Raw genomic sequence first — 24,141 nt, forward strand, 5'->3', positions numbered from 1 at the left:
TATGTTATTAATTATTTCTCCATTTATCTTTATGCCTTCTGTGCTTTCCTCCAGCGCTGTCTTAAATACTTCTTCTGAGTATATATTAAAGAGAATAGGAGACAAGATACAGCCCTGTCGTACCCCTTTCTTGATCTCAATTTTATTGGTCAATGTAGATCCTACTTTCACTTTAGCTGTTTGGCCCCAATAGAGACTCGCTATTGTTCGCTCTTCATCGCCTTTTATTAATCCCCAACTTTTATACACATAGGCCAAGACAGGTTCGATAGGAGTTCTGTTTACGATAGTTTAGTTCTGTTTGTCATTACACTTGTAGTTAAAAGCTTCTTTAATCAAAACAGGATCTATTTTCTAAATGTGTTCTCCTATTAATTTTTGTTCTTACTGCAATGTTTTGGATGATGTCTCCGGTTTGTGCAGTTTTCTTCTCAATTATTTATACCAGAAGGCAGGAGGTTAAATTCTACCAGAATTTTGTAAAACCAATTTCTTCCTATGCTATAATAGACCCACTAAAAATCCACAAATAGATGGTGGGTAACAGTAACATCTTTATATATTTTTCCTTCAGCTTATCTTTAAATGAATATTTGATGGATCATTAATTTTTTCTTTGGACTCTACACTGATATTTTATGAAAGCTGATCATAAAGAATGTAGCCAATATTTTGTAAGTCATTTCAGGAGTGTAATTCCTACGTAGTTATCACAGATTATTTAATTTTCTTTCTTGTAAATACTTACGTTTCAGTCCTCTGGTAGTTTTAGGGCTCTCCAAATCAATTCTATTAGGCCACATATACAATGCATCAATTTTTGTGGTACCAGTGGTGCTTCAATGTTTTAGAAGCTTGGAAAGAATGTCGTCTGCTCCAGGCGATTCGTATCCTCTCAGTACTTTAATTGCCCTGATTATTTTTTTCTCTGTTAGCTTGTTATCGTTCTCTCTTTCGTCTTTCATGTCTTCCAGCTATCTATGAAGCCTATTTTGAGTTTTCATTAGTTTATAACAAGAATCTTAATCTTTACATTATTTTCATTTCTAGATCACCTGATTCTTCTACGGAACTATTTTTTCAGAACCTGCTAAATTTGTTAGACGACCTGCCCAATAAAAGCAGAAAAGTTCTATCCATGGTCAATATATTCGAATCGTATGGTTTCACAATGCACGTTAATTCTCCAACAAGAATAACTAAAATAACATCTACCATAATTGATTATATTGTGTCAGATTTCTCACCCCTTGATATATGCTTTACAATTATTAATGAGGGACTATCTGATCATGAAGTATATATCAAGTTTAATATTCTTAACAAACCATCCTCGAAAACCCAACGATTAGGTAGGATTTTCTACGCTCAAAACTTTCGTAAATTACAAAATTTGTACCTGACTTCTGGGTGGCACTTTCCCTCTGTGGACGAGAACTATAATTTCAGTGATTTTTTAGATAGAATTGTTTGTTTTTTCAATAAGGCATTTCCTTTAATTACAATCAAGTCAACACATTACAAACCCTAGACTACCAAAGGTATCCGCATATCAGCCAAGAATATGCTTTCACTACTGTACATCAAGAAATTTACTACCAACGTCTTTGTCACTGAATATATCTCCAAGTACAGACAAACCTATTTAAAAATTATAAAAACAGCCAAAAAAATGTATTATCAAAATTATCTGGGAAGCTCTAAAAATATTGCAAAAGAAACTTATCCATAATAAACGATCTTCGAAATAAAACTAACACAGCTCAAACGTTTTCTCTTCCAAACCGTGAAAATCTGAATAGATACTTCGTTCATGTGAGTAAAAATATAACATAAACTATTTTGCTACAACAAGATCCTATTTCCTATCTCAACAATTCAAAAAATTCATTCATTCTCGAATTCATTCTTTATAAGATCAGTTGATAAATCTGAACTGATCCAAACAATCAGTAGTATAAAAAGCAAATCTTCCTGTAGTACTGATGGACTATCCATAAAAATTTTCTTAAATTTCCCAAAAAAATGTGTTGGAAATCCTGGTCTCACTAATTAATGATTCCTTTGAAAAAGATATATTTCAAGGGTGCCTAAAGACAGCCATTATTATTCCTCTTCATAAGAGTGGTAAAAAATCGAATGTCTGCAACTATAGACCTAATCCACAAGGAAAATAATTCCTGTAGCTGGCTGTATACCACGTATAACAAAAGAGGTTAGTCTTTGTATGTGGGTATATTTTATTTTATAAAAACCCTTAAAAGGGCAACATTACAAGCACGAACGTTTTCGGAACAACTGTTCCATCATCAGGTTAAAATACAGGTTACCATGCCTGAGCCACCCAAATATTTTGGGTGCCAAATATACAAAGACTAACCTCTTTTCCTTTTTTTATAGACCTAATGTCTTACTAGGACTACCGGTATAATCCAAAATTATTAAGAGACTTATAAAACCCCAGCTTATACCCTTTCTCATTAAAAACAACATTCTATCACAGAGTAAGTTCGACTTTTTATCTAATAAATGTACCAGCGATGTTATGTTTTCATTACTACATGAGGTCTATCAAGCACTAAATAATAATCTTTACACTGCCACTGTTTTTTGTGACTATGCCAAAGCTTTTGATTGTGTAAATAACGTCATTTTAATAGAAAAACTAAATTTCTACGGAATTCAAGGTTTTTCTTTGAATTTGTTCCAATTTTACTTAAGGAATAGGAGACAACTAGTTAGAGCAAATGATATTGTCTCTACTCACAAAAACATTGTATGTGGTGTACTTTTTCTTATCTTTATAAATGACATCACTAACTTAAAAATCGATGGAAATTTTTTTCTTTTTGCTGATGATACCAGTATCACCTGGAGGAACTCTAATATTGCAACTCATCATGGAACTATAACTTCTGATCTATTTAAAAGAAAAACCTGGTTCGATTCTAATTTACTCTCTTTTAACGTGGATAAGACAGTATCATTATCCTATAAAGGAGCTCTTCAACCCTTGCTTCTTAATAACAGTAAAATCAGTATGGTTGATTCTATAAAATTTCTTAGCTTTTATATAGACAGCAACCTTCAATGGTCTCTTCTTGACGATTTGTTAAGTAAGAAACTAACCTCAGCATGCTATCCAATAAGATCTGTTTCAAAGATAATCAATTTAGGATCTTCCAAAATAACATATTTTTCTTTGTTCGAGTCTCATCTTCGATATGGTCTTCCTTTTTGGGGTTCAAGTGAATCAACTGCGAATCTGATGTTATTTTTAAATTACAAAAAGAGCAATACGGTTTCTTTTTAGCCTTAGTAGAATAACACATTGCAGAAGCTACTTCAAAAATCACGGAGTTTTAATTCTTCCCTCTTTATATATTTTAGAAACTGTTTTTGCTTAATTCGTAAATACCTACATGTTTTTCCATCAAGACCTAATCGTGACTATTAAACTAGAAATTCAACCTTTGATGTGTATTTACCGATCCCATCCACTGAGTTAGTAAAGAAATCTATATTATATTCGGCAAAACAATTATACATCCATCTCCCTTTGCAACTTAAATCTGCAACTTCTTTCCTTATGTTTCGTAAAATGACAAAAGCCTATCTATCTGAAAGACCATATTACTCAGTAAGAAATTACAGTACTTTTATGTACAAGTAACTAACAATAAAATTTCATTATACAAGGTGATACACATTACAGTGATGATGTCATCGGCTCTTTTTTTAAATGTAACACCCTGTATTTTAGGACATTTTTAGATCGATAAAATGAGCTGATTTCAAAAAAGTATAATACTCGGGTCTAATGGATATAATTTGAAAGATATGCGCTTAGAAAATAAATTATTTATTATCAATTGCAAAAAAGTAGCCTACTTCTAGTTTTTGGTAAACTGTAATTATTTTTAGTAACGTTCAATAACAATTAAGTAGTACAATAATTGTATTAATTCGTGAATGTTCTGTATTATTCCTTAGAATTAATTTTTAGTAGAAATGAATTTGAGTGTAAAGCATAGAATTGAAATACTCATGATGATTGGGTATGGAGACAAATCGCGAACTCAGATGGAAGTGTGTAATTTATTTAATGATAAATATCCAGAAATACCCATCACACAGTCAACAGTAAGTAAAACTGAAAAGGAATTTCAAGAAACTGGTGCAGTTGAAAATACACGCAAATCAGGTCATCCCTCTGTAAATTATGTTACATTAGATGTTCTACTTGCTTTTGAAGAAGATGCGCACACTTCTGTTCGTGAGGTTAGTAGTGATCTCGATGTTTGCAAAACAACGGTACACAAAGTACGTAAAAGTACTTCAAAAGAAAACTCCAACTGGATGCTGGAACATCATACATAATACCCGCAAAAGGTAAACGTATGGGCTGGCATTGTAAGAAATAAAATCTTTGGACCCTACTATTTCGAAGGTAATTGTTTATAAAACGAAACCTGCAAATATTGGAGACTTAAAAACAAGAATTCGTAAAAAAATTAACATTATTTCTCAAGAAAGCATAAACAAAGTTCTACAAGAATTTGTGCAACGTTTGGGTTACTGTCAAATACAACAAGGGCTACAATTCGAACATTTAAGATTAAGTCATGTGTTAATTACTGGATTACGTTCAAGTTATTTATTACAATTTATTTATAATTTATTAATATTATAAATCAATAAAAATTATTACTCATATATATATATATATATATATATATATATATATATATATATATATATATATATAAGGATATAAAATTATTACGCATTCATTAAAAAAAAAATCCTAGCAGTAACGAAATATTAAGTTCTTGGAATTAATCAAAATTTTTTCATTTTCAGCTGTCACCTGAAAACATCCCACGGAAATAAAAAAAATAAACTTTAAAAGTCGTCTTAGAAGATTCCCTCTCATTTCGAGAGCTTTATTGCCTGTAAGTTCTCAAATATTTAGAGCTCATCCAAAAATTTGTAATATCAAGTAAAGAATTACTCCCCCTCGAAGGGCTGACACGTCGACAAGCTCAACCTTTAAAACGGCTCCACCCTAACAACCCAAGCCTCCCCCGCTATTACGTCACAGTGCGCGCGCGGGGTCCGAAACTAGGTCACCTATTTGCAAAGACTGGAAAGAGGTTTCCATCGGGAGTTAGACGTCACACAGCTTCCAGAAGGTGCTGCTAGATCCCAACATGGCAAATAACACATCTAATTACAAGTTGAGTGCAGCTATTGCCAACCTCAAGTACAACGGTGAGTTATTTATATTTAATTAATTAAATTTTTTAATGGTACTACCAATTTTAACCGATTGTATAAAAAAATAACTATATACATATGACAAAAATTGCAAAATTTATTGACAAATTACTAATTTTGTTTTAATCATCATCAGTTATATCACAAGACTTGGTACCACCAAATCAAAAAAAATCAATAACAGTTTTTTCTAACGCTATTTTTTGTTTATCTATTTATAATATTTTTAATAAATGTATATATATATATATATATATATATATATAATACGGTAGCCATAGTTACCAAAATCGATTTTGCACAAACTCAAAGGAAACCAAATCAGTACTAATGCTAATAAAAACGTCGATATTTTGTAAACTGCGCAGAAGCGTGCTACTGCTAATTTACTTTTGGACCTTCTAACCCAGATGTTAAAATAAAAGTCATAATTTTTTGTGCATCTGAATTCCAAACTTTTACGTATTTAAAAGTGTACATTATTAATATGGTAGAGTGATAGATGAAAGCCATTGGGATCGTGTTGCAAATATTGATTGAATCATTTCCTTGTGGTGCCCATTCATTTACAATATTATTGATCATTTGGATATAATAATTTTGTTGACTAATGCTTGAAATAGCATAGTTGTTGTTGTAGACAACTATGTCCTCAGTTCTTCAGATTTTTTAACTATGATATTTTTTTCTTCCAATTTCTTGCTTTCCAAATACTTTACCTTGGGGAGTTATTTTTAGTAGGTACTCTATATTTAGTATTATTTCCCATTATGTGTCCGAGATATTCTAACTTTCTCCTTTTAATCGTGCACATCACTTCTCTTTATTTCCCTGTTATATTCTTTAGGGTACGATCTCGTTGGTTATATTGTCCATCCATTATATCCTTAGGTTTCGCCTGTATATCCACATCTCAAATGCTTCAAGATTCTTATATATCGCTTAGTGTGCACAGTAAGCACGGGATTCAGCACCATAATATAGCATTGAGAAGATATAACATCGTGAGAATCTTACTTTGATATTCGGATTAAAGTTCTTCTTCTTCTTCTTCTTTTTATTCTTCTTTTTCTTCTTCTTTTCGTGTATACATGATTCTGTCTGTTGTAAAATGTGCCTTCAGTAAGGTCCATCGTTTTTGTGGTTTTTCCACTGATCGTCTTCCTATTGAGGAACCGTCTCTGGCGCACTATTTGTTTTCATTCGGCTTATGTGAGTGTTCCATTCTTTCCTTTTATTTCTTATCCAATCTTTGATGTTCTCCACCTTACAACTTCTTCGTATATCTGTACTTTTGGATCTTTTCCATAGTGTCTTCCTATCGACTTTGCTAAGGGTTTTCATGTCAGCTGTTTCTAACATCCATTTTGTAATTCTTTTTCTTCATGTGCCGTCTCCTCTAAAGAGGTTGGCAACCATCATGGCAATTCGCATTTTGGATACCGCTGCTCTAAAGAGGTCAGCAGAAGTGCAGTTAAACCAAGCTCTCAAATTGTTTAACCAGGAGATGCGTCTTCTTCCGCGACTACTTCTACCCTGTATTCTTCCTTGCATTATTAATTGCAACAAGTTATAACGCTCGCCCCTCATGACATGTCACAGATATTGCAGTTTTCTGACTTTATTTGTATTTAAAACCTCTTTATCTTTTCCCATTCTTCTCAACACATCGACATTAGTGACTCTATCCACCCAACTTATTCTTAATATCCTTCTGTAGGCCCATAACCCGAAGTCTTCTAATCTGTCCGAAACATCTTTCTTTAATGTCCAAGCCTCCAATCCATAAAATAATACGGAGAACACATAGCATATCAGAAGTCGTATCTTTAAAGAAATTGAAATGTCCCTGCTGCAGAGTAATTTTTTCAGTTTTTTGAAAGAATTTCTTACCTGTCCTATTCTTGTCTTAATCTCTTCTGTGTACTCATTATTTTCGTTAATTATTGTACGCAGATATTTATATTTTTCAACTTTTTTAATTTGTTTTCCATGTATTGTTATGTTTTCTTGGCGCTATTGGGCTTTTGTAATTACCATAAATTGTGTCTTTTTTGTATTTAGGGACAGTCCGTTTTCTTCACTGACTTCTACCACTCTGTCAACCATTTGTTGTAAATCCTTAAGACATTCCGCTAATAAAATATTGACCAATCAATAAATATATTATTGATTGGTCGGCCATTTACTTTTATTCCCATAGTTGGTTCTTCTAGTACTTCCTGGGCTATTTCCTATGAATACAAATTGAACAACGTAGGAGACAGGACACAGCCCTGCCTGACGCCGCTCTCAATCTGTATTTCATTTGAAAAGACGTTGTTCTCTTTTACCACAGCGATCTATTTATAATAGATAGCGCTAATGATCCTGATGTCTCTCATATCTAAGTTTTTCTTTTCAAGTAATTCGATAAGACGGTTATGTCCTTAACGAAGGCTTTGTTGTAATCCAAGAAACACTTATATACTGGCTGAGTAACATCCATGCACCTTTGCACAAGTACATTCAGAGCCAACAGGGCTTCCCTCGTTCCCAGTGCATGTCTAAATCCAAATTGTGTGTCACTTATGTCCTGCTCAAGTTTGTTGTGTATTCTCCGGTGTATAATTTTCAAAAATATTTTGAGCGTATGACTCATTAAACTTATTATCCGGTGGTCTTGGCATTCTTTTGCATTTGGTTTTTTTGGTAGTGTTATGAATGTTGACATCAGCAAATCTCTGGGAATGATTCCTGTACTGTATATTGTATTGAATAAGTCGACCAATATTCCAATTTGCTGTTTTTTTATTAACCGTATTATGTCTACAGGTTTTTCGTCAGGACCTGTTGCCTTGTTGTTCTTTGTTCGCTTTATCGCCTCTAATACCTCATCTTCTGTTCTGTCTGGGCCATTGTCGACTTTAGTACTATCTCAGTCCGTCCGTCTTTAAATAGCTCTTGAATATATTCCTGCCATCTTTTAAGCCTTTCTTTTAAGTATAAGAGCATCTTTTAACATTTCCAAGTTCGAATCTTCAGTAGGAATAATTTCTATTTTGGTGAGCTCTTCTTTAATTTTTAGTGTGACTTGCTCTTTTGTTGATGGATCTCTCAAACGGGATACTTATATCCTCTCTACTTTAGTTTTAGCCACAAGGTTTTTTAGAATAATTCTAAACCTTCCTACAACTGGGTTGTGATCTGATCTCACATCAGCTCCGGGGTATGATTTTACTGATATTATGGAATTTCGGTATCGTTTGCAGATGAGAAGGTAGTCAATTTGATTTCTGATGACGTTATGATGGTTGTCCGCTGGAGATTTCCATAGAGTCTCCTGGGTGGCAGATCATAATAAGTATTCGCGATAATAAAATCGGTCTCTTGGCAAAATTGAGCCAATCTGTCTCCTCTTTTGTTACGGGTGCCCAGTCCAAAGTTTCCAATAAAATCACATTGACTTCCTTTACCGATTTTTGCATTTAGATCTCCCATGACTATTGTAACGTCTCTAGACTTGGTTACTTCTAAAGCTTGTTGTAATTCATTATAAAACTGTTCGAGCTCTTCATCCGACTTTTCTGCTGTAGGAGCATATACTTGAGTTATATTGACTCTAGATTGAGCTGTTTTTAGTGTTAGCATCATAACTCTATCCGAGATGGGTAAGAAGCCAGTTACAAATTTCTGGGCAATTTTGTCAACTAATATCGCTACTCCGTTCCAGTGATTTGTGTCATTGTCATTACCAGAGTATAATGATAGTTTGTTTTATTACTTTCTATCAACTTTCATTCTACATTGTTCCAATTATTTCTTCTTCTTCAAGTGCCATCTTCGTTCCGAAGGTTGGCGATCATCAGGGCTATACGTATTTTCGAAACTGCTGACCGAAACAATTCGTTGCTGCTACAGATATACCATTCCCGTAGATTCTTTAGCCAGGAGTTTCGTCTTCTTCCTATGGACCTTTTTCCTGCTATTTTCCCTTGCATAATTATTCGAAGCAGTTCATATCTTTCGCCTCTTGTAATGTGTCCCAAGTATTGCAGTTTTCGTTTTTTAATCGTAAATATGACTTCCTTTTCTTTATTCATTCTTCTCAAGACCTCGACATTTGTGACTCTCTCGGTCCATGATAAGCTCAGGATTCTGCGATACATCCACAGTTCAAATGCCTCTAATTTTTTGGTATCAATCTTTTTCAACGTCCATGACTCCATTCCGTAGAACAGCACAGAAAGTACGTAACATCTCATCAGGCGAAGTTTCATTTCAAGACTCAAATCTTTTCCGCAGAACACTCTCTTCATTTTAGTGAATATGGATCTGGCTTTTTCTATTCTTATTTTGATTTCTGCTGAGCTATCGTTGTCTTCATTTATAAAAGTGCCTAAATATTTGTATTTGCCAATGATTTAGAAATGATAATAAATTTTGTTTTTTCAGTTGCTGTTTCCATATTCTGGCTTTTTCTTTGTTATTAAAACGATGTCAACATGTTGTATCGTTTTCCTTTGGGCACTTTCATTGTTATTTTATACATCAATCATCTTGTCTTATACTACCACAATATTTTTATAGCTTTTGCTTTTGTATATTCACCGTTTACTAGCGCTTCAACTGTGAATCGTTTTCCCCATAAACGTCTTTGATTAGTGAAAAGGGGAGGTGGAAGCATAATTATCGAATTATCTCTTTTATTATTAACTTTACGAACTTAACTAACCTACCACTTAAAACATATTAATAAAATATTAAATAGCATAAAAATGAAAGAGATCAAAATTGTAAAATATAAAATTCTCTCCATTTTTTCTTGTATACATTCATGTAAAATTAATAATAAACGAGATAATTCGATGATTATACTTCCCCACCTCTAACACTATTTTTTTCCATAACTCGGAAAATATCGACCGCACGAAAATTTTTTTAAAATGAAATTAGTAGTAGTAGGAAATCGCATTTGCAACAATTTCAGTCCCTACCATTTTTGCCGAAAAGTTGAAAATGACGGAGATATTGAGCAAAAACGTTTCTCGTTTAAAATCAAGATGGCGGCTGACACGACAGTGTCATTCTGTCGCGATTTTAAATTTACACTACTATTGACCCCCCTAAAAGTTAGAAAAATAAAATTTGGGGCAGCTTGCGATGCAAAGTCAAGTACTATCCCTATAGTATATATTTCCTGAACGCCTTTGCTATCAGTATCATGTCCTGCATGATTTAGGCAACATATCACCAATATAACCAGAGTGCACCCACACTCCACACCCACTTGCATTTTTCTGTATAGGTCAGGACCCCTACTCTAAGGAGACTGCCCTTAGCCAATATGGAAATTATGATTTAGTGAAAATCGAGTAAAAAAGTACCGAATCAATATTACATATTATCATTTTAAATAATTATTTTTTGTCAAATATTATGTTTAAACAGAAAAAAAAACAAAAAGTCTCCCCGTGACAATGTTTTCACACTGCCGTGACCAGGATTCGAACCTGGGTTACCACGGCCACAACGTGGGGTCCTAACCACTAGACGATCACGGCTACGGAGACGTTACAAAACTTAAGCTAAAAATGTTATATTCTGTACGTGTGAAATTGTAATAGGAGTTTATATTATTTATTAATATAATAATAATTATTTATTAATACACCTAGTGATACCTACTAACTTATAAGCACGAAAACATAAATCTTGACTTTTATATTTATTTGTTTATAAAATCAGCGTATAATGAATTAGTTTTATTTATTATTAAAATGATTTTTATTCAAAAATATGCCAAAAGCGTTTATCCCTGCTTTAGACTCATTCATTATTTTCATTATCGTAACTCAACTAATTAAATTATTGTTTTTAAAAACAATGATGTTTCTTTTGAAAGTATTTCCTGGTGGCCTTTTCTTCCTTATCAATTATACGTAATAAAGCACGATAAGAAAGCTAATTTATAACTAAGTATATATACCGTAGCAAGGATAAAACTTTAAAACTTGTTTTAAAGTTTAAATAATGGTGGCGCTAAAGTCTCTTAGAAATTTTAATAAAACATATTCTTTTCAAAACAAAAAGCTTTTCAAAGCAAAAGGTTTCGTTGATGAAAATCTAGAACGAGATAACAGAAGAGGTCATGCAGAAATAATGTTTGAAAAGATCGCCTGGCATTATCTTAATGACTGTATAGAACGCGGCAATATTTTATGCGTGTATATTTTCATGACGAGGGCTTTTTTCTGATAGATCGATGCCGAATGGAGTCTACAATTAAACTGTCACTATTATTAAGAAGCTTTAGGTCTTATAATTTTTTACGAATTAGTACAAGGAAGATTTTTTCATTCTATAAATTCTCACGCCCTATAAATTATTGCCTGTTTAATCTTTCGATTTCGGAATAACTTAACAATTTTATGTTAGGCTAATCATCCAACACTGCGGTAAATAATTTGCGAATTATAAATTTTTACATTTTAGTGTTGTCATGGTCACCACAACCGATATCATAATCAGATGTACATTTATAGTAGGGGAGAGGGAGGCACATGTGGACAAATTTCAAAAAAAAAATATACCGTAAAATGAGATTCATTGTAAAGTATCGGCTTCTTCAATGTAAGATTGACATATTTGTGAGTCTTCGTGTACATTTAAATTTGGCAGTAATTAAATTATTTAGGGCACGTGCATTAAATTCCAAGTAGATGTAATTAGTCCACATGTCTACCTAAGGGAGGCACATGTGGACAAGACAATATTTTCTACGGGGCACATATGGAGACAGGTTTTAATGGAAATAAAATAATAACATTTTTTATAAGTGAAATTTTTAATATTTATTTAACATAATACAATAATTTATATCATATTATACCCGTGAAAATTAAAGGAAAACCTACAAAAGAAGCTGGATCTTGCTGTCCTTTTTTTTCAGGAGCAGGCAATTTTCTTATAATATCGTTTGAAGAAATGTAACCCTCATCCTTCTGATCTGGAAATAAAAATCAAAATCGAAATCTTTTAGCGGCGTCAGTTTTAAAAAAATTACTAAAAATTTTGATTCTTCTAGTTCCTTTTCGATCTGATCAACATAGAATTTGAGTGTTTTTTTTTTTGGTGCAAATTTGAGAACAAAATCCCTTTTCTTGATATTTGTAAGATTGAATCCAAAATCTTTACCATCTTTAGTCTCAACTTTCATAAGGCTATCATCCGATTCTTCGCAATAATTCTCAATTTCGCTTTCTGATGTCTTCTCATCAAAAACTTTGCGATATGGGATTTGACTTTTTTCTTTTCTATATTGCTTGCCTTTCTTTCCTGAGCCCGTTTTTTTTTCTAGTTTTCTCTTATTTTATTTTCTAATCTATTTTTTTCTGGTGTAGCGGTCAGAATGGTTGAATTTTTTTTCTTTCTTCCTTTCTTAGAACTTATTGTCACAGCCTTTGGGTATGGACGAATTTGTTTCGGAGTAAGTTTTACATCGGAAATAATTACAATTTTGGAACTTTGTTTTTCGGTAGTTAAAACAAGTAGACAATTATTGTTAACTTGTGGTTGAACATTTGCCGATGATGATGTAGAAGGCATTTCGGAATTAGAGAGTGTACTGCAATTTAGACAATCATCTGTGGTATCTCGCTGCGATACATCACTGACTTTCGTAACTTTAACTCCTAGGAAATCTTCTGAAGAAAAAATATTTTTATTAAAGGGATAGCAACCAGCGTTTAAAACCCAGAAATAATGTTTTTTCTATTAAATGCTTCGTCAAAGGCAGGAGCTGTTAGATGTGCAATGCCATAAATTGTTATAGCTTCTCCCGGATGTGTAGACATCCATAAGTTAATTTATATTTAAATGGGAATATATAATTGTGGCTTATTCCCATTTAAATATAAATTAATTTAAAATGCCACAAGAAAATAGCTTCAGAACAATATCCATAAGTTGAATGCTGCACGACAACGACCCTTAAAAGGGCCAAATACACACACATCTAGAGACTGTAAACGATGTGTTGTGTGGGAGGAAACGTTTAGAGTACTAAACCATTTTCCCTGCAATTCAATATAACATCTAACGTTACATGTGTATTATGGTTATCCAAAAGTATTAACGCAGGGTTTTCCTTATAAACATGCATGTTTTTTTTAATATGCTTTACAACTTCGAGGAATCCCTCGTTGGTCATCCAACCACTTGCAGACACAATACCAATGCTGCCTTCTGGAGCCTTCTGTAAGGAATGACACTTTAAATCGCACTCGTGGAAAGATATAAACAGGTGAAAAAGCATTTCCATTAGCAATGAATATTCCAAAAAAACGTCACTTGCTCGCCTCTCTCTACTCCAACTGCTTGTCCCACTTGCTTACAGCCCTTATTTTTGACTACTCTTAGCATTTGCAGAACAGTGTTCACTCCGCTTTCATCTACGTTCACGATTCTATCACTAGTAAATTTGTAGGCTTTGTAAACAGTCTCTAGGTTATCAAAAAACATGTTTACTTTAACTTTATAACCTGATGTTTCTTGCTAGACTCGTAGACTACGGTTTTCGCAAAGATAAATTATTGTGACGCTTCATGAAACCATTCATCCACTCAATTCCAGCAAAATGATTTTCCGACCATGACCATTGGTACATTTTTTTCAAGCTTCAGAGCATACGCATAAGATTTATTTTGCTAAATAATTTAAAGCATTACGTTAGTTTATATTTATTTGGTTTATATGGAAAAAGGTACAGCTGGTTCCCAAAAAAAACTGATACGACTCTTAAAGCGTATTTTGTAGAAAATTGAGCAGTGTATTTTGAAGGATAAATACTTATTATTTACATATTGTCACTGCCAAATCTTAAAATATGTCGTATAAAACATTCTGTTCAACCTCAGAAAATCGCTGCACATGCTAGAAAAGAACTAAAAGCAAGAATTTTAATTCTTCGAAATTAGAAGATGGTTGGTCACTATCTGCCGTAGCGAACCATTTTAACGTAAGCAGAACAACAGTTTTTAATATTAATAAAAGATGGAGAGAACGAGAAAGAAAGAAACTCTCGAAAGAAAGCAAGGTTCTGGAAGATTAAAAATATCTACCGCTTATGAAGATCGTACGCTTTTGAAGGGATTGTAAGAGAATACTTTTGAAGATGTGAAAACTGCAAGAAGTACAGTTTTCGAGAAGAAAGACAACAACTTGGCGCAGAATTAAAGCATCGCGTCTTAGGTACCGAACTGCAGCAAAAAAAAAACAAGCTTTTACACCACAACAGAAGCAATCAAGACATTTGCTTTAGACGTTGTATTGGCGAACAACGTTATCAAAGCAAAGGTTTTGTCTGGATCAGCAGAGGGAGAAGATGTCGCTTTTGCCATGACAATGAATAAATCCCAAGGTCAAATATTGGAACGCGTTGGACTTTTCTTACCTGAACCCGTTTTTGGTCAAGGACAGTTGTACGTCGCATTTTCAAGAGTGAGAAAAAAGTCAAACGTAAGCGTCACAGTTGTAGATACACCATCGCAAGGAAAATTAATCCAAGGAAGCGATAGAGTTTTCACTAAAAATATAGTTTTTAAAAATGTTTTGTAAGATTTTTCTTCTTTTTTATTTTACATGTTTGTTTTATTTTCATAGATTTCCAACAGCAATCATATGATTCCATAAAAAGAAGCAAATTGTGGATAGCAATGTTAGAAATGGGAATACCAAGAAAATTAGTTAACAGACTGATATGCACAAGTTATAAATTCAGGACTTAGGCAGGGGGACCCCTTGTCGCCATTGCTGTTCAATTTTGCTTTAGAATATGCAATAAGTAAAATATCGTCTGAGCTGACAGGAGGATTTGCTGATCAAGGATCAAAACTGTTGCTGGCCTTTGCTGATGATATAGATGCAGTCATTCTACAAGAGACGTGAGAGAGGTGTTTTCATAGCTCGAGGAGAAAACAGGTAGTCTGGATCTCCGCATAAATAAAGAAAAGACGAAATACATGGTAGTAACCAAAAATCCAACACCAAGAGTTAGGCAGAACACCAGTATTAATGATCACGACTTCGAAGTAGTAAAGAAGTTTAAATACCTGGGGGCGATAATCACAGCGGATAATCACATAGAAAAAAAGGTCTCAGCAAGGATAGCTGTGGGAAATAGAGCATTATACTCCCTTTTAACATTATTAAGATCGAAGCTACTAAAAAGAAAATCTAAATTAACACTGTACAAGTCGATTCTTCTTCTTCTTCTTCAGCCTTCGTTCATCCATTGTTGGACATAGGCCTCCTCCAATTGTTTCCACGCTTCCCTATCTTTTGCAATTCTCATCCACTGCTTTCCAGCTACAGCTGTTATATCGTCTATATATCTCTTTTTGGGTCTTCCCACGCTTCTTTTTGTTTCTCGAGGTCTCTAGAATGTCACTTTATGAGACCATCTGTTGGTGTCTTGTCTTGCTACATGTGCTACCCATTGCCATCTCAATGTCGCTGTTTTTTCCATGATGTCGGTTACTTTAGTTCTTCGACGTATTTCGGTGTTAGGAATTTTGTCTCTGAGGCTTATACTTAACATGGCCCTCTCCATGGCCCGTTGAGTTACTCTTAATTGTTCTGCCATTTTTCTTGTTATTGCCATAGTTTCCAATCCATAAGTTGCAACTGGTAGTATACAAGTGTCATAGGTTTTTCGTTTTAAGTGTATTGGGATTTTTCTGTCTTTTAAAATGAAGCTCAACTTCCCAAAAGCAGCCCATGACAATTGTGTCCTTTTAATTTCTAGGGTTTGATTTTCCTTTTCGTTTTTAATTGCATGTCCTAGATATATATATATTGTTCTACCTTTTCTACATTGATGTTATCTATGGTGATGTTTTCTAGGCTGTTGCTTAATATCTTTGTTTTGTCGAGATTCATTTTTAATCCTATTTGATTCGATTTGTGATTTAAATCTTGTAGCATTGATTTTAGTTCATGGATATCTGTGCTTATTAGTACTATGTCGTCTGCGAAACGCAAATGGTTAAGATATACTCCATCTATTTTTAATCCCTTTTCGACCCAATTTAGTTTTTTGCACAAGTCGATTATTCGCCCAATTATTACTTATGGCAGTGAAACATGGACTCTCAACCAGCGGGAACTCAATAAGCTTCTAGTATTTGAAAGAAAGGTTCTTAGAATAATATTTGGCCCTCAAAGAGATGCATTCACAGGGGATTGGAGAAGACGCCGCAATGCTGAATTGGTAACTGTATGGAACTGAAAACATAGTTATACATATCAAGGCAAACCGAATAAGATGGGTAGGTCACTTGGTACGATCAGAGGATGACACAGTGTTAACGAGAGTATTTTTTGAAAGACCAGATGGTAGAAGATCAGTAGGCCGACCGAGAAAAAGATGGAAGGATGATGTTGAAGCCGATTTATCTAGAATTGGGGTACAACAATGGGAAATAGAAGCGCAAGATCGTAGAGGATGGAAGGCGATAGTGGATGCGGCGAAGACTCACCCCGAGTTGTAAAGCCAGTGATGATGATGATCATGATGTTTGTTTTATTCTTGCATAAGATCTGCATTTCACACATGCTACATACAAAGTACAACGAACTTGCTCGTGTGAGTGAGAATCACTAGTTGGTTAATAATGATGAATAATAAAATACCTATACATGCAAAAAAGAGGGAATTTCGTGTTTTCCTTGAGGTATATATTTGACGTTACGTTCTTCAAGTTACTAATACAAAATCGTTTTTTCGGAAGTACTTCAGCAAATGTAAAGTTAAGTAAGAAAAGAAAATCATTTGGTCGCATGACTGATGAGAATAAAAACTTAGATTACAAAGCCATGTTCCAGGGCCTAAGTGTCACTGTAAAAGATTGCAATGTTTTCAAAATGTTTCTGAAGGCAGCAAGAAAAGAAATTCAGAGAACAAACAGATGTGTATATAGCTTACACAACAGTATTTAATCCAAGAGCGAAATTAGTGACTTCGTCCAAGAAATTAATTCCCAATGCCCAAGAGGCCAAATTCATAGGCTACCTAAATAACCACTTTAACAAGTTAATCTGGGAGGAGGCTTAAACAGGGAGAATGGCATTAGAACGCCTACGAATGTGATGAATAGATAAAATATAGTCAGAATTAAGACTAATGGGGCTGCTCACCGATCCAACCATCCTGGCCGAGTTAAATGATGGAGATGAAAGTAAAAGTTATGCATTTAAATAAGACTCTTTCCAGGTTTTAGTGCTATGAGAAGAAAAAGAATATTGTAAGAATATTTAAAAAAAAAGATATTGGTAATCATTCCACCCATGTCCATATTATGATAAATAAGATCAAAGTTTAAATAACACAACATTTAAAATCAAATAAAACAAAAGTGAGCAACACAGCTTTTATTTTAAATAATCCTCGATTTTACTTTAGCTCTATGGCTGACTAAAACAGTCTACTAAACAATGATATGCGCCAACTGCTTAAAATCCTCAGACTCCCATTCATCTACCATCACGTGTCTAGATAGGGTGGCTGAATGATTAATGAGGACAGTTAAACCTCTATTAAGGGCTTAACTGCGGTTTTGTGCACCTGAGTTCCGACTGGAAACTATTTACAATTAATGGTCTTAATTGAATGCTTTTAGTTTTATCCGATTTGGGTAAAAGACAATCAATGATTGTGTTTCTAGATATACTCTTTGCCTAATTTTTCTAGTGTACAAAAAGGTTGATTAAAGAGCTCACAAATTTTTTAAATTTCTAAATGTTCATCATCTTTTTAATATTATTTTCGATTTTTTGATATTATTAATTATTACAGTAAGGTCAACTTGTGGTCGTGATAAGGTTTATCACGACTTGCCGTGAGTTGTTCAGATTATATCAAAGGATACTTATGAAATGTTTTTTGATTTTACCACTACACTAACTGCAAAAACCAACTTCAGAAATTCAATGTTCAAGTCTCCATAGCCGTGATCGTCTAGTGGTTAGGACCCCACGTTGTGGCCGTGGTAACCCAGGTTCGAATCCTGGTCACGGCAATGTACAAACATTGTCACGGGGAGACATATTTTTATTAATAAAAAAATAAAGCTGCCGTTTCCTAAAATTTCACAAAATTTCCGTTACTCACAACCAGAGAAAAGCAAGGGAGTTTTAACATTGTTCGGATAAGAAATATACATTTTACACAATAAACAGTTGACAAATTGGTAAACTTTTCACAAATATGTTTGGTTTAATAATATATATATATATATATATATATATATATGTTTTTGTGATTTGCTCAAACTGTATGTTTATAATATTTATTTTTTTAACAAATTAATATGATATCTCAGGGCTCTTTTACTTATTAAAAACAAAACGTGGCTTCAAAGTATTTTTTGCTAGTTGCCTTTGAGGAAAAAAGGATAGACAATAGGAAAATAAAATTACAGCACAATTATGACTTACAAAGCAAATGTTATATTAAAATAAAACCAATCAAATATTAAAAGTAAAAATTTTGAATAAACATAAATATACCATATACAATGATTAGAATAAAAATCTCAAACATCCATCAAATCATACATCCACAATTATCAATACAAATTAATTAAGCTTATATGCAAATCTAAAATTTCTAAATTTTAGTGACTCCCGATAAATTATCATGTATTATAATTCTCAATAAAACCAACAAAAAACGAATAACTCTAATTTAAATAGGTGGTCGTGATTGAAAGTCTCTGTTTCTAAAAATGACGAAACTAACCTTTTGTTCCCAAAATTGATGACTTCACCTCTCCTTTGATTGTGCCTTGTCCACCTTGCTCGTACCTTTCAGTTTCTCCAGAATACTCCTGCTAAATTGCTCTGCTCCAAATCTTTACTACATGAATAAACTCCTCCTCTCCAGACACAAGGATATCTCAACTAATCGACTTGGTCCAGTATAAAACTATACATTTGTTTATTATTTACAGCATATCAGTTATTTCTTCTGTCTGCTACCATAGTTGGAACTCTTTCCACCAAACACAAATACAACTTTTCACAATCTAGATTTTTTTAAAAAACTTAAAAAAAGGATAATTACCTCTCACAAACTATTTACAGACCTTTGTATAATTCTTAGAAAAACCAATATATTGTCTTCTTATTTACTGAGAATGTCTTTGAACGTATAAAATTCACTTTCCGAAAAAAACACTTTCTAAAACTAATGCTAAACAGTATAATATACAGGGTGTTTGCGATTTCTGTTGGTCTGTGATTTGATTTTTGTCTTAATATTTTCTATTTGATTTTTGAAAATTATGGAACCTTATTAATATATATATATATATATATATATATATATATATATATATATATATATATATATATATATATTGCTATGATTGTTTATTTTGACTTATCTTAGTTTATTGAGCCAATAAAAAAACTTATTTGTTATCAAAAGTAAAATAAACTCCTTATATTACCTGTGATCGATGGATTCAAAGATTTTCTAGTTGTCTTTTATCGGGATAGAGAAAAAAGGATAAGAATAAAAAAAATGTTATATTACAAAAATTAACGTTTCTTTATTTTATATGAAAGAATAAAACAATTATCAAATTCTGTCGTTATCTTATCAATCAGTATGCAAGAAAATAACTCAAATTTTTATAATAATAAGATTTTAAATCTACATACATTTATATTACGTGAAAACCAATTTTACTTAAATTTTTCGTTACTTAAAAAAAACAACAAAACTTTAAACTTTTGATTAGCCTACCAAAACCTTAGTTCTTAAATTTGAATGCTAATGACCATGATGTCAAACCGACCCTTCACAGATATAAAATTCAATTGTACTAACACTTACAGCTTATTTTCTTGTTGAGTTGTATGTTGGAACATACCCAGAAAAGTCCAGTCTCCTTAACGATGTGATCTCTCCTCTTTGGCACCCCGGCTCCTTCCTAACGTCTCTGCAAACCTCCTGCAGACTACACAAAGACACCTGATTCACTTCTCCAAACTCAGCTACTTATTTATGACACAAGGACCTCCTTTTGTCAACTTGATGCTGTAAGAATACTTTCACATATACTTTACAAGATGCCCACGGTAGATACAAGGACCTCTTTTAATCTACTTGTTATCTCCTTCTGCAGAACTATTCACTTCTTTTCGTTACGCCGGTATCCAAACTCACGAACCACACTCTATCTTGAGACAAACGACTGTTTCTGTCAATGACCAAATTATAACTAACCTCTCCGGTCTCATGATCTGCTCACAAAATTCCCATTTTAAAACGACCGTCCAATCAAAAGCTCTAATTGTGTTTACCATGATTTTGGAAAAGCCTAATTTCGGTTTCAGAGAAAAACTAAATAGCTTACTTTAAAATTGGTTTTCGACTATACAAACAATGAAAAGATTAACTTACAGGTAAAATGTCTTCTAATTCTAAACAAAGGTTTTTTGATAATTTTGTTTGAAACGGAAAAAGGTCGTTTGCCAAACAAATTTCTATTCTTATCTACACTAAATCTTATCTTAAATTACTATATACATTTTGTTTATAATGATATCTTAAAATTTTATTCCGATGGATCTTTTTATTTAGTTTTTTCTTTGGTTGGGAAAGAAAAAGTATGACAATATATATATATATATATATATATATATATATATATATATATATATATATATATATATATATATATATATATATATCATGAATGTGTTGCTTGTGTGAGTCCATTTCAAAAGGTAAAAGAAATAATAAGTTAGACTTACTCACAATCAATTAAATTGATTGTGAGTAAGTCTAACTTATTATTTCTTTTACCTTATATATATATATATATATATATATATATATATATATATATATATATATATATATATATATATATATATATATATATATATATATTACTAATATATTGTACGAATACGCAACATTTGCTTTTCGCGGTGTTACTGCCCCACCCTGTGGGGTAATATCGCTTAGCTAGTGGGGTAATATGATGTAATTCATTTGTGCTGAAAAAGTAACAAGTAATTGAACAAATTTTTAATATACTTAACAGGTTTTTGAAATATTGTATTAAAATAAACGTCGTTTTGATACTTCTACTTTCTAAATATTTTCTTTGAGCCCATTCCATTTAAAAACTTCAGCTGACTCCGATTCACTACAAGCTGCATGTGCCCATTTTCCACACCCAATGCAACGATACCAAAGTTCCTTGTTTTTTCCAAATTCATTACATACGATGCATACTTCATTAGTATTGTTCTAAAGCTATTTTCTTGTGGCATTTTAAATTAATTACTATTTAAATGGGAATAAGCCACAATTAAAGGTTAAAATACGTTTATTAACGTTTCAATTTCCACTTCGGAAATCATTATTAAATCACTTCATTAGCTACAGAAGGATTGTGATATTGTTCGATTTCACAGAGATCCGAATCGCTACTATCTGACAAATCCATTTATATGGATAACTCAGAATTGTCTTGCTCATCAATACATCTTTTCCTCTTCGTAGTTTTATTATTTTTACCAACGTTAACTCTTCGTTTCAATTTTTTTACTTATATATCACTAATCTGCTCTCTTATTGCTTGCTTCTCAGTTTTCTCATCTCGCTTAACTTTTTTGTACAGAATATCTTTCAATAGTGTAGCAGTCAAAATTTCTAAATGTTGTTTCTTTGTTTTATTGAAGGTAAAGGATCAAGTTTGGTTATGGATGATGATGGTGTCTGTTCCGCAGTAGCTCTTGATTTTGATGGTGTTGATTCTGAAATGTTTTAGTTTTCTCCTCGTTTAGCCTCTAAAACAAGATCTCCAAACTGTTCAGCTGGTCTTAAATCTTCCTTTGAAAACTTGGTGAGGTTAAAAAATATATTCGGTTGTTCTGAAACCTAATATTTCCTTTTTCCATAGTTGCTACCTAGTCCAGTCGTCAGAGAGTTGACCCCTAAAAATCATACGAATAGGCTGAATTTTGCAGAGGATATTAATTTTAGGACCCCAAAAAAGATGCAAAAAAATTTATCACTTTTACCCTCGGGCTTCCATCTAAAACCCCCCTCGCATGGGGGTAAAATCCCAAAAAAATCGATTTATCAAGAATCTGTACACCGTAGAAAAAAATGTTTCAAATAAAAAATGTAGCTGAGATAATTTCAAACAAAAATGTTAATTAGCATTTTTTATGTAGAAGGAACTGTTCTCTTAGAAACAACGCTTGAAGCGACCTTCGATTTTGCATGTTAGTTACGCGCGCGAAATCAATGTTCAAGAAAATTTGTATATACCTAATAATATAATCATATAAATATAACCAACCAAATACATTTCTCAGAATTTTATAAAATAATCCTTTTAAAAACGATTTCAGAATCGAAACGTCAAAGTTTCTTTAGTTTATTGTAAATTGTGGTTTAATCCACATTGTGGTTAAATATTATTATTAAATTATTTTTAAGGCAAAACAAAAAAGATCGCCCGAGCAGGGACTTGAACCCTGGACCCTTGGATTAAAAGTCCAATGCTCTACCGACTGAGCTACCCGGGCTGATGTTCTATTTTGATTTTACTTGAAATATACTTTACTTGTAATCTATTTTGGTTATCACAAACTTATAACGTAGAATGATAAGTTTGTTTTCAAGGTTTTGACGTTGACGTTCCCATTCCAATATTATCTTTAGATCGAGAGCTCACAACGCAACTGTTTTAAAATAACGATTGAAAACTATTGTGAAAGTAGTTTCAAGCAAATCCAAGGACTAGTCCAAGATATCTTCAAAATCCGTCTATAACATTAGATATTAAAATATATTAGACATCTATTACATTACACTAGATTTATTAAGTATTTGGACAAAGTCTACCTCTTTATAAATCCTTTCGTAAAGTTCCCTTCATGTTTCTTATAACATCGACTATTATTCTACTATAAAAAAACTGGATGATGCAAAATCCTGTGATCATGCAACTCCGCTTTACAAGAAACTTTGAAAAAGCCTGAGGAAGGTTGCGAAACTGTTTACTTGTGGCAAGTTAAAAATTATGTATATATGGGATTAAGCTACAATTGATTGTAATGAAGATTACATTACATTTTCTAATTGTTGTTTGACGTTATTTCTGAAGAACCTGAGGACATACTCGTCTCGACCCTTGAGGCACGTCCTGATTTTTTCATCGCGGCAATCATGTCTCGGTAGCCGTGATCGTCTAGTGGTTAGGACCCCACGTTGTGGCCGTGGTAACCCAGGTTCGAATCCTGGTCACGGCAATGTGCAAACGTTGTCACAGGAGACCTTTTTATTTCTATTTTCTATCGAAAGGTAATTCTTAAACATCCATACATATGTATATTTTATTTTTTGGTATAATATACTTCTAATTATTTTATTTATTAGCAAATTACGAGAATCGAGATAAAAAGAAAAAAGGCTGTGTATTTCTATCAGATATTGATGTGTGGAAGACATTCGCTTCTAGCTAGAGTTGAGGAAAAAATCATTATTAAGGATTCACAGCTGTGTTAATAAGACTGATATAAGACTGACAGATAAGAAGTATATCAGAGCAATGTTCATTAATGAGAAAGTATATAGGATACAGATAAAGGAGTGAATTGTTTTGCAAGTTATATAAAACCATGTTTACAAACCAATTAAGTCTGTGTAGACGTTCTTTTTTAATGTTTAAGACCCGATGCTGTAGCAAAAGGATATCTTGCATATTTTATATTAAACAGAATTAATAAAGAACTGCTTTAATGAAGGTCCAGTGGATACAAAATATGGACGATAAGACGAGTTGACGA

At 32.8% G+C, this 24,141-nt stretch overlaps 1 protein-coding gene and 4 non-coding genes across 5 annotated transcripts in view; 3 read left to right on the top strand and 2 right to left on the bottom strand.

The window, feature by feature from the left end:
- The first annotated feature begins 5,135 nt into the window (after positions 1 to 5,135).
- The window catches only part of Gad1 (glutamate decarboxylase), a 175,387-nt gene continuing 156,381 nt past the window's right edge, over positions 5,136 to 24,141 (top strand). Inside the window, exon 1 of the mRNA XM_072533008.1 lies at positions 5,136 to 5,274. Coding sequence (XP_072389109.1) covers positions 5,214 to 5,274 — 61 coding nt within the window. The 5' untranslated portion in view covers positions 5,136 to 5,213. The remainder of the gene's footprint in view (positions 5,275 to 24,141) is intronic.
- Positions 10,752 to 10,823, bottom strand: TRNAH-GUG (transfer RNA histidin (anticodon GUG)). The gene has a single exon. It is a non-coding gene; the product is annotated as a tRNA-His (tRNA).
- Positions 18,267 to 18,338, top strand: TRNAH-GUG (transfer RNA histidin (anticodon GUG)). The gene has a single exon. It is a non-coding gene; the product is annotated as a tRNA-His (tRNA).
- On the bottom strand, positions 22,806 to 22,878 carry TRNAK-UUU (transfer RNA lysine (anticodon UUU)). The gene has a single exon. It is a non-coding gene; the product is annotated as a tRNA-Lys (tRNA).
- Positions 23,533 to 23,604, top strand: TRNAH-GUG (transfer RNA histidin (anticodon GUG)). Its single transcript has one exon. It is a non-coding gene; the product is annotated as a tRNA-His (tRNA).

This window comes from Diabrotica undecimpunctata, chromosome 5 (assembly GCF_040954645.1).
Source record: "Diabrotica undecimpunctata isolate CICGRU chromosome 5, icDiaUnde3, whole genome shotgun sequence".
Taxonomy (NCBI): Eukaryota; Metazoa; Arthropoda; class Insecta; order Coleoptera; family Chrysomelidae; genus Diabrotica; species Diabrotica undecimpunctata.